General features: G+C 43.2%; 1 protein-coding gene across 12 annotated transcripts in view; it reads left to right on the forward strand.

The window, feature by feature from the left end:
* The window catches only part of Tlk (Tousled-like kinase), a 166,673-nt gene that overhangs the window by 133,871 nt on the left and 20,784 nt on the right, over positions 1-12,018 (forward strand). For 11 of the 12 annotated variants that reach the window (XM_070531916.1, XM_070531917.1, XM_070531910.1 and 8 more), the window contains 4 exons: positions 5,455-5,542; positions 6,649-6,707; positions 8,603-8,668; positions 11,163-11,369. In XM_070531916.1, the coding sequence (XP_070388017.1) occupies positions 5,455-5,542; positions 6,649-6,707; positions 8,603-8,668; positions 11,163-11,369 (420 nt within the window). The remainder of the gene's footprint in view (positions 1-5,454; positions 5,543-6,648; positions 6,708-8,602; positions 8,669-11,162; positions 11,370-12,018) is intronic. The other variant, XM_070531909.1, reaches the window with a different exon arrangement.

The following is a 12,018-nucleotide window of genomic DNA, read 5'->3' on the forward strand; positions in this document are numbered from 1 at the left end:
GAGGCTTGGTATATACAGTGAAATCATACTGGCTGGTTGTAGCAACTATGGCGTGCTGCTCCATGCTGTGAGAAGGCAAATGAGGGAACACAGTGGGAGGGAGGTGATGTAGGAGCTTTTTTATATTTTCACGGCCACACTCTTCACCATAGTGAAAATCTGCGTCCCAATATGAGCAATCCGCCTTTTTTATTTTCCTGTGATGCCCTCTGTCGCACACCAATGAAAACGTTTTGGAAAAGTGGCGGGGCTTTCGCCGGTTCATTTCTGTACGTGCATTGTCCACGTTGAGTGCACGTCGGTTGTGCGTTTGCTGGATCGCGAATCATTATTTATGGCTTCTTCAGAGCAGCATGTCGTTCCTGGAGGCCATGTAGCACTCGCTGACTACTGGGTGAGCAGGCCTGAATGCGCTTCTGTGCAAAACTGTGCAGCCAATATAGGCATGCTGAGTTCTGTTTGTCGATACGCATGTCTTGTAGTTTGTTGTCGCTGATTTTTGCACTTGGAGCTCACTTTTAGTGCTCTTTCTACACTTTATTTAGACAGTTCGCATATTCAAGAAGTCTTCGAAGTTTAGCAAAGCTTGCACATGTTTGCACTGACACTTACAGCCACATATCGTTGTTAAATATTGGAGATGATATGAAATAGCGTCAAAACATAGCAAAACATACATATCTGCCCACATGTGCCATGTTTTTCCACCCTGAGGCAAGTCAATATGAGTGGCCGAAACAATAGCAACTGTGATCCAGGTAGAGTTATTACAGGCTGTTAATTTATTACTGATTCTCGCTTTTCTTTAGCCCTTTCATACTTACAATTTGCGTGTGCCATAAAGCATTATTAGAGTAAACGTTGCTCACGTAAGTGCTACCTTATTAGCAAAGTTGTTCCCTTGCGAAAACATGGATGCCATAGCTGACACCGTTGGTAACTGAGCGAGGCGGTTGTTGATGCTGCTGTTTACAGAATGCACTGTCTCATGCTTCCCGTTGGACGCAGAGGTAAACACTGCATCTCTGAAATTAAGTAACGTGTCAGCATAACAACATGTACAGGCCCTCCTATCTACGTAGAAATTGCGACCGGCAGTCTATGGGTATGGTGACGTACAGATGTTGGTACAGCGCTGTGCCGCTTATTGTGTACACGCCATGCAAAGTGAAGTGTAGTTGATTTCAAGTGGATAACGCCTGAACTGAACTATAAAAGCAGTTCCCATCCTCTTAACTGCTTATATTTCAGTTTCCACCGGTATACTTATAGTGGGCGCACGAACTCAATGACACCAGGCTTAACCTTTGCTGGACAGGACCAACATTGGCTCAAACTTCATGTGCACAGCTTGAGAAGGTTGAAGCTTGTGCATTTCTACTTGGTTGGCATGTTTGACTCTTTTTGAGCCCGATTAATTATACATACAAGTGAAGATGCTTTCGTTATCGCATTGTCGGTTCGATAGCCAATCGCACGAGATTCGTTCAAATGATGGACGGCACGCTGATTTTGTCAGTGCCGTCAACACGAAAGCTCGTCGCAGTACGACAACCCGCGCTCGTCAGTTGCATCGTTGTCAGCCTGGTCTAATAAAGTAGTTTCAGTGGCGCACAATAGTCGGTCAATCGTTGGCGTCAGTGTCCTGTCAGTCTCGTATCGACCCAGTGTTACTGCACCTTAAACGAGTATGTGAAGTCAGCTCCCGCCACCTGCAAGAGAGGGCCAATGCTGCAAGAAGATTTCAGCAGCAATGTGATGTTTTTTAGTGTCGCTCAAGTGTAACACACAGGTTCTTCCTTAAATTCGATAGCTGTCAATGCAAGCTGGCAACTACATGGTTCACGGTGCAGGTCGGACAAGGCCCTGAACGCTTTCTGTTTCAAAGTGGAGTTACTATTACGCTATGCACATTTTGAGCACTGCACCGACGTCGAGCGACCAGTGGAGTTTCAACGCGGTACATGGCACAAGTGTTTACAGTAGTGCGCGTCCGAGTTTTTATTTATTTTTATTTTTTTTTAAAGGAAGACTTTATGGCATGCGGCCATGCGCATGACCCTTCTAAAACATTTTGCGACTAATCTGCTAGGGCGGGGCACAGGCGCCATCGCACCTTGAGAAAGGTATATTCTGGTTACTAAGTGGAACTGAAATTAAGAACAGCATTGGAACAAGAAATCTTGAGAGCAACTGTTGCTTGCTCCTCTGCTATTTTCAGACTCCAATGTGCCATATTTAGCTAATCTTTGTTTGTTATAGTGAACATATCTTGAGGCAGTACTCAGGGTTGTAGTGACAGTAAACTACCGTCCATTAGCTATGCAGCAAAAAAAAAAGAAAAGAGAAAGAAAAGGGGAAAGAAAACACGCACACCATGCATACACGTGAATTTTGGGAAGTGTTGAGAAATAAAAAGTGTCATGAAATACTATTCTGTAACTTTACGACACTAAACACAAGTGCACACTTAGAGCTAGCACATCAAGAAGCGCTGACAGTTCACAGTGAGAGAGGATCCTTATGCAATTGTTTTATGTTACCGTGCATGAGAGTTCGCATGAAATGCAGCAACTATTCAAACGTAGCATTAGTGTCTGGTAAATTCGCCTTTTACTAACTAACACCTTATCCCGAAAAGAAAGCAAAAATGTTATTTCTTTTTATATGATTTATAAAGTGTGCATTTGGTAATAAGGAAACAATCTGAATAAACCAATAAATGATAAATGTGTCTTGTAGTCGAGCAGAAAGCAGAATTTTATATTTATTTTCAAAGGTATTTGCAAGATTTCACGTAAAGGCTTCTCTGCCAAGACCATTCATAAGCTAGCACTGAACTTTGTTTTCCAGTAATCAAAAGCCCACAAGTGAACCCTAATTGTGCAAATGCCTCCCATTGGTTTTCATCCTCTGTAGAGGCACCAAGGGGTTCATAATCAGAGTTGGGGTAAAATAATAACAAATGCAGGCTTGGAGAGCATTGAATGGGATGATCGCTGGAATGCAGAAGCAAACACAAGAAATTCAAATGTGTTGCTTCACTATCACTGATCACAAGCTCATTTATCCTTATTCTCAACTGGAAGAATTCTGGAGAATTGTACATTTGGCTCTGACTTTGTGTTACAACCGCAGATGATTTCGCAATGATGGTTGTTGCCAGTCTATTTCTTCCTTCTATAGCACTCTTAATGACAACTTATAAGCACCCTACAGAGCCCTCATGGGGCAAACAATACAAACAATAACACCTTAACACAGTAAAACATCAATTAGTGCAGAAAGATGCAAATTAACCCAATAACTTATTATGATACATTATAAAAGCAAGGGAGTAACAATAGCATCCAAAGATGAAAAAACAAAAATGAAAACAGCAAAAAGAAATATCAATTTTAACTCAACAGCAGTAGTGCACTGGAGAATAAAAAAACAGTTGAGAAAGGATCGTTTTCATGTGAAAAAAAATAAAGAAAATAAATATGGGACATATCGGCAACAGTACTTGGGCAAGGGCAATGGTGAAAGTGACAAATGCAAAATATCAGATTTTGGAGAATAAATATTTTGTAAGACTATCGCAAAACTTTTCGTGATGTTGCACTGATGCAAGGTTATCCTTGAGGTCATTCCATAAACGGATAGCCTGTGGAAGAGCCGATAACCTAAAGGCATCAGTATCACTGTACATACGCGCTAAGCTAAAGTTGTCATGCAGTTTGCGGGGAGTTCGATCAGCCAGATTATGGTGTACAAAAGACCTCAAACTGGTGTGAATGAATTTGTGGAGTGGTGATAAAAAAGCAATGTCAAGGTGAGTAATCAATGGCTCAAGTGAAAGATGTTGTTTAATTCGTGATATGCTGGATGGGTATTTGTGATCATGTATTATGAACTGACTGGCTCTGTTCTGAAGGGCTTCTAACATGTTGAGGTAGTGTTGATACGGGGACCAAATTGAGGAGGTGAAGTCAAGTTGAGGATGAATTAAAGCGAGATAAGCCAGTTTGCATAGAGTGGAGGGAGAATTATGTAGGATTGTGCCATAGATAACCTAATGACCTTTGATGCGTGAGCACAGATGGAAGTATTATATGTAGACCAAGAAAGGTTCGGGGTTTGTGCCTGGGTACTTGTGCTGCTTTGTACATTCCACAATGTTATCACTTTATATAGGCCGCTATAATTATGAAGTTTATAGCTAAAGGCTACTAGTTTGCACTTACTAGTTTGCATAAGTAAACCTGTAGATCAGGGGCACGATCGGAGATAGGTGTGCAAAACTTGCCTTTAGTTTGCATTCAGTTTCACCGCACGTGATTGGCCTATAGGTCACACTGACGGGCATGGCTGACGACGTCGGCGCTGCCTAGGCTAGTTGCCTGATGCGAAACTGAACGCAAACTGAGTGCTTGTTTTGAACAACTATCTTCATTCACGCCCCAGTGCTGCTTGTTTGTCTCTGGTAATGAACAAACGCTTTTATGGTATGAACAAGCCCAGCACATCAACTGTAGACAAATGATTATTCCAATCCACTAATCTCCTCTCCAACAGTGCTTTGGGATCTGAAAAAATGATGCGAGCTTGGTAGTGAGTCTTTCACATATGCTTCCTATAGTACTTGTGACACTGCTCTGTGTGTAGATTGCTGAATATGAGCTTGTGCCACGTACTAGTCATAATAGCATGCATGCAGCTAGTCATGGTTCTGTGGAAGAAAGCTTCAAAAATCCTCTGTGTGCCTTTAGGTATTCATAGGCACATGCTGATTTCGTCTTTAATGACGTTTTAATGTACTATTACCCCTAACATTATAACCATAGTACTTTATCTTTGGAAATCATTGTTCGTTGTTATTTCAGAGCCTTTTAATATTAGTTTATCTCTGGCTAGGCCCTCTTGATATACCATCCTGAATCTGGTCGAAATATGTGTTTGACTTTGTGACAACAATATTCTGTGACCTGATTTCTTATTTGTTAGGTGTCTGATTTAATTCTTGCGCCATCACTTCCAAACTTATAAATATATATCTGACTATATCATTCTTTTCTAAAAGGTTTGAGTGCTTTTTGTTCCTGAACTGTTGGTTGGCCTTTTTGTACATCACTCGGCTGTGCCTAGTCTCTTTAACACTTTTTGTTGTGCAGTTTTCTTCGACTGCACAACAAAAAGTGTTAAAGAGACTAGGCACACAGGAGTGATGTATGATTCAATTAGCAACGTGGAAGTTGCAGTTGCTGCAGTGGTCCTGTCCTTGTGACTTCCAGCACAGTAGCCATGGTAGAAAGCCTCGGAGACAGCTTTAGACATGGCAGCTTTGTCTAAATGCGTCTGAGGGCCCATCCAAAAGCATGAAGCTGTGGTGTTCTTCGCAGTGCGTGAAGCTGGACCATCAAACCATCAAGTTGCATTCCTAATGGGCAATTTTCGTATTGACCTCTGCAGCCTCAGACACCAGAAAAGCACCTTCGGACACCTCCCCAGTCAGAGCGAAAAAGGAAACGGATGAAAGAAGATGCTGCTACAGCTGCAGGTACGAGAACTCAATTGAGTCCTTGCGTGCACTCTGTTGATTTTGCTGCTGGAAAAGTAGGAAAGCCTCGTGTAAATGCCTTTTGTCAGCATGCCTTTTGGAGCTTAATTTAGTTGATGAAATTGGACACAGTGCTGTTTTTTTCTGTGAAGGACTAGAAAACTTGCCATTAATATAGCCGCAAGCTTTTTATGCATTTACTAATTGTTTATTGACTGCATTCTGCTAATAGTTTCTCAACTACATTAAAGGGGCATTTAGGTGGAAGCAGAATGCAAGAACGCTTGTGTCCTGAAATTTCACTGCATGTTAAAAAAATTCCAGGCCGTGAAAAACAATCCAGATCACCTCGCAATGACCAGTAATGGCTTAATTGTCGGTATTAGATGCAAAAGCCTATCAAATATTATTTTTATTATAACTCATCACTTGTGAGCAGTTGGACACATCTTGTGGTGTCATGCACATTGCACCTTGATTTTTTTTAGGTTTTTTGCCTTACAACAGAGTAATAAAAAGCTTAGCTTAATTACATACCTCTGTATGGCTCGTTTATGTGAGACTTAATCAATCTGTCATTGCTCGAGATTCAGAGAGCAATGGCTTATGTAGTGTATACATTGAGTGCTATCACAAAACAATGATGCCTTACTGTTACATTCTTATTTGAAGGAACAGCAAAGCCCTGCAAAAGTTATTTGTCATGAATCTCTCAGTCTTTCTTGGGCAGGACACTGCAAATCTCCATTTGTAGCACTGCGACATCTTTTTTCCCGACATACTTGATGCTATCAAAAAGTTGGAGGTCATATCCAACAGTGCAGTCGCTATATTATAGCAGCCAGTTTGACAAACATGTGCGCTGCGCTGTAAACAGATGCTTATTGTATGTCTGGAGATAAACCTCACCTCAAAGTTAGCCAAGGTGAAACTCTGTGGGGTGCTTTTATTTATTACAGTATGCTCATTAGTGCCATATATTAATGTTTTACTAAAATGAGTCATGCATTGATCACCCACTGGCCCCATTATCACTAGCGTTGTTGCTATCTGCCTATGTAGGAGTCTGTCAGATAAGCAGATTGCCTGTTCTTCTTCCTCCCCAGTAAAAGGAGCTCGAACAACATGTCCTGACAACCCAAAGAAAATAAATGAATACTTTAAGGTAAGTAGGCACTTATTTTTCTGTCTTTTACTTAGCCTAAGACATGTCGTGAAGAATGAAAAATGAGATCCCAAGATTAACTGCAAAGATTGAACTTGCGATGTTAATGCTCCCTTGCACTTTTGTGAGACTGATATTATGAAGTTTTTCTGTGCCCGAATTTGAACTGGCAACAAATTTCCTTTTGTTGAGCATTGATAGCTGAACACGAGTGGCATCCGTGGATCTGGTGGTGACATACTTTTTGGGAAGATGTCTATTCTAGTGTTTCAGGCAATGATAAGGTGTAAAACCTCTCTGATTTACATTCTTTGTGCCTGCTGCCACAACTACCAGCAGTTTGAACTGTTCGGTATATTTTGTCTGCTGTTGAAGTCGTTTCTGAGGAGCCTATTGTCCTGTGAGCTAGTACCGCAAAAGATCCCTCTCACAAGCACCATTTCGTTGCATAAGCATTAAGCATGTTGTGGACTCGCAGTACTGACATATACAGAGTCACTGTGCTTTAGATGATGTAAAACAGGGCTGCACAACATGCTAACTGTGGGCAATATGCAGTTCGTGGCAGAGTTCAATCTTTGTTTTAGTACTGATGTCTGCTGTTCAAGCATGTCCATGTGATTGGGAGAAGGTCACTTTTGTTGCGAAGCATGATATAATCTCGAAGCACTGTGTGGACATATGACAGCTGGTGGAATCAGCCACAGAAAAAGAGATACTGTGTTAAAAAGAAAAGAAAAAAATGTGGCCTTCCTTGCTTCAAAAGAAGGTGTTGAGATAGTCTAGCAACCTTTCTGTCAAGCTACATTGACATTGGCGTAGCAGTTTCCCGTCATGATTTTCATGCCACTGATATGGTCACTCTATCGAGACTAGAAGAAAAGCAAATTCCAGTGCATGCTGATGATTGTACATACTTATCACACTTTCCTTATCTGCACTTATTAGTGCAAAACTGCACTTATCACATTGCTGCTTCAATGTTGGGAACATGATGCATTTTCCAATTAGTCCTAAATTCTTTCCTGGTGGCTTAAAGCACAGGTTGGTAATGCTGTTGAAAAATTTCAGGGGTGATTTCAAAAGTGATTCAAGGAATTTGTAGTTGAAGAAGTGAGCTACGATTTGCTTCACAGTGCTTTTTCTGTGCCACTGGAAAAACTGGAACCCAAAAGTTCATCGGCCTACAGTGTCCACTGGAACTGGAAAGGCATGTATCAGCAGCGGCCATGGTTACAGGTTCACGAGAACCTTGGCAAGAGCAGGCGCAGGAACAGGGACACAACAAACCGTTCTTTCTTTTCGTAGCGCATACTTCTTTGAGCGGACCACTTTGATGACTCTGAGCAATACAACCAACATGACATGTGCTGAGCAGGGTAGCTTGTGTAATGACACGAAATAACCACAAACCGTCCGAATATGAAGTGTGCAATGATGGTCACTAGCATTGGCTCACACAGCTCTCACAAAAATTGTCTTTGGCCCAATCAGTGTTTTGAGTTGTGCAGCCCTGCTGGAAAGATTTGAGGCATGCTTGAAGCAACCCATGCAAACTAATCCAGGCAGTTGTATGTAAATCCTAACTTAAAAAGAATTGATATGATAGAACTTAAGAATTGATATGGACGAAGGTGTTCTTTGGTGCACTGTTCAAGTTAACACAATCCACTTTATATGCACATGATAGGGAAAAGCTCCAGCCTAGCCACTTACGAGTCAAGGCACTGACAAGAATAAAGATATGGTTCTTGTTGCTCAGCCAAATTTTATAATTAGTACACGAGAGAGTACTTGCAGTTGGCATGTTTATTATCAGGAGTCTGATGCAGGGTTTTGGTTTCTTTTTTTTTTTCCTTTTTTTTTTTCTCTTTCTCTCCTTGCCTTGCACTCAGAACCAGGGGCATAGCCCCAGCCGCTTTGGAGGGGCCAGGTCGCCTGTCCCTCAGGGCTACTGCCTGGTACGTGCCGTTGTGCCCGTCATGTCACTGCCAGTTCTGCTTCTATGCTCTCATCTCATCGTCTTGCCATAGGCAGCACCTTATTGTTTTGACATTATTAGTTTCTTGGTTGGATCATTTCGCACTTGGCCACCATCAGTGTGCTCCGCTCTGCCCATTTCTGAGTGTTAGAAAACACCACCACCAGACCTCACGCCGCAATCTTGTCGTTCATCTTCTTAAGTTTCGTGAAAGCTCTGGGTTCTTCTGTGCCATGTGCATTTTGCCTCCTCACCTGCCCTCCTTCTTTGTTTTTTGGTGGGCGTTGATCATCATTCTGTGGGTTAGAGGACTGTTGTGATGACTGTGCGACCTCCACATGACATCAAAGCTTTTTGGAAATTAAACCCAAATGTGTGATCGAATTTGCAAATTAAACTGCATTTCATTTTCGATGTGACTCAGGGGAGCATGTCTCATATTAAATTAATGATTTCTTCCCTGTTAGTTGCATCAAGCTCACCTTAACTGCCGAGCATGCATATATTTTCCGCTTGCTCAGCAGGGGCTGTATTTCACTATTCTATTCCTGTTATTTCCTCTGTATAATGCCGATCCATGTAAATGCGGTGCATGCCAGGGACTAGAACGTTGAGAGTGACCTCTGTCTCCTATCCTAGCAATAAATAGTAAAGCAGTGTTAAAACGAATGTGTCTACAGTCGCCGACCGTTTATTCGGACCTCACGGGGACTGCGGAAACGTCCGAATAAACAGGTGCCCAGGTGAAAAGCAGGTGAAAAAAAAAAAAACCCGGAAATTCTTTATTTTCAAACCGGAAATCCTTTATTTTCACACACTTATTCGGGCTGGGCCGTAGCCTTGAAGAAATCGTGAATGCGCCGTTGCATGCTGTTCCGTTTACGCGCAATCAGATAAGCCTGAATTTCGGAGAGGGTCGTACGGTCACTATAGGCGGCTGAAAGCACAGTCACTGCTTATACACGCCCCGCGTGCGACGGCAGCGTAGCACATGGTGCGTCGTCTTCGACTCAAGAGTCATTGTCCAGCAGTGCAGCAGAAACCTGACGAATGATCTCGCCGTCGTCGAGTTCTGCGCATGTCAGTTCAGCAGTGTCAGCACCTGTGAAACTGTCAAATGAGACGGTGTCCGGAATCGCAATGCAACCACTGCGTAGGTCTCGGCAGAACATTTTCCGCGTCAGTAGGTAGCACATCGGAAGGCGACAAATCTTAGGCCTCCCGGCACTTGCTTGCCAGCATTCCCCAGTGCAGTCTGCGCGGGCACTGTCAGCGCCATTAGACACTTGACGCAATGTTTCCGTGTGCCGCGTTGGATCACCGGAACCTCGACACAGCACACAAAGCAAACACCACCATGCCGACACCAGTCGCACAAACGAAAAACGTGGCCTACTCGCAGCGTCGTGCGCGAAGAAACGAATCGGCTGCTGGATTGTCTTGACATGGCTTACTATGCCGAAACTGAAACAGCTGTAGAGCCACGAACCAGGCAGAAACGATGATGATGAGCGGGGATTTGCAGTAGCGCCACTTCGTGGGACAGCAAGGAGGCCTCGTTCAAAACAAAAATGGCACTCAGCAACTCGAACCATGCGCCACCGGTCAGAGTCGGTGCTTGGTGCTCTCGATCGAGTTGGCTCAAGGAGTGTCCGAAAAATCAGACGAGAGGTTGCAAGGTGCCCGAACTTTTGGCAGTTGTTATGCATTATGGTCTATGAGGAGAATGGCGGTGCCGTGAAGCAGACCGAATAATCGACCATGTCCGAATTTTTGGAGTCCGGAAAATCAGTTGGCGACTGTACTCCTCCTTGTATCCAGACACATTGCCTTCACGTTTTGCAAAAGCTGTGCTGTTGTAGCAGGTGGCTTATGTTGTTTTTGTAATTGCTTCTCATCGTTGATTGATAACCGATGTACGCAAGACTGTTGCACACGAGACTCATTAGGCCTCAGCTTACTGTTGTGGAGGGCCGGGGTCAGCAATTTTCTGGAGAAGTGGGCGAAGTAACCAAAAAGCAAGCACATGGGGAGTGGAATGGGGGCATTTAACGGAAGAACAAAGCACTGATGACGACTAATATTGGCATACAAACGCAACAGTATGTTCATTTTGAGTTCAATTTATTAATGAAAGATGCATATCCAATCTTCATGGTTAAATATTGGGAACATTTAAAAGCTGTTACATGATCTCAAGTCTACTGGGACACAGGAGTTCATGGTGATGCATGGTGTGTGGGAGCCTTTTCTAGGTGTGCTTTGGTATGCATGACATTGCCTTGCAAGCTGGATAGTGGACTTGAACTGGCATGCAAGTCACCAGTTGCCGACTCCTGCTGTAGGAGAGGATATCATTTCTGTCACCACTTATAATTTGTTAATTACTCTGCTCTAGTGCTTCTGCCATCAGATACATTACGGCTGCTCTTTGCTGGCCGATGCAGCACTCTCATTGTGCCATTTGGTTCCAGGGTGGCAGTCCACTCATTGGATCCTCGCTGACGTCTGCACTCAACAATGTTGATTATGCGGGGCTCATGGCACCACCTCAGAGGCCTGCTCAAACGATGATGCGGCAGGTCCAGACAGATCTTACCATCAACAAGATCAAAGAGCTGGAGAGCAAATCGGCCATGGACCTGGAAATGAGGGACAACCGGATAGATGAACTCCAAAGAGTAAGTTGGTGCAGCGTTGTAGGCCTTCTCCTTCCTTTCAAGTCTTGGTCACATAATTTGCTGAGACCACAATTAAAGCCACTGAAAATCTGGTAAGGCCCATGTAATAACTGCTCATTTTTCACATTAGAAGGTCAGAGTCAAGATTTAAACCAAAGTGCAAGAAGCTAAGGTCTGTAATCACAAAGAAGTTCGTACGATAAATCTATTGGTAAGGATTGGCTCTGGCCAATCATCATAGCAGGGATGTAAGTGCTGCGCCCAATGTGCCATTCTGTGCCAAATGTTGGAGCTGCACCAACCTGCTCCGAAACACAAATTTAGAACAAAGTAAATAAATTGAGTGGGATGTGAGCATCCCTTAGCAACCACACAGCCATAGCCGTGTTGGTGCCATTCTGGACAATGTCTATTTTTTTTTTTTAGATCTTTTTTTGCCCTTCCCTCCCCCCCAAAAATGTGGTGCGTCATGTCACATTATGATTGGTACAAAGTATGCGGTATGTGTTGCTCAATGATTGGTAGAAACGGGGTGCACGCCACACTGTGATTTGTAGACACGTTTTTCTCACGGTCAACAGTAGGCTTGAAGAAATCGTAAATGCGCCATTGCACGCTGTTCCGTTTACGCGCAATCAAGTAAGCCTGA

Source organism: Dermacentor albipictus, chromosome 1 (genome assembly GCF_038994185.2).
Source record: "Dermacentor albipictus isolate Rhodes 1998 colony chromosome 1, USDA_Dalb.pri_finalv2, whole genome shotgun sequence".
Taxonomy (NCBI): domain Eukaryota; kingdom Metazoa; phylum Arthropoda; class Arachnida; order Ixodida; family Ixodidae; genus Dermacentor; species Dermacentor albipictus.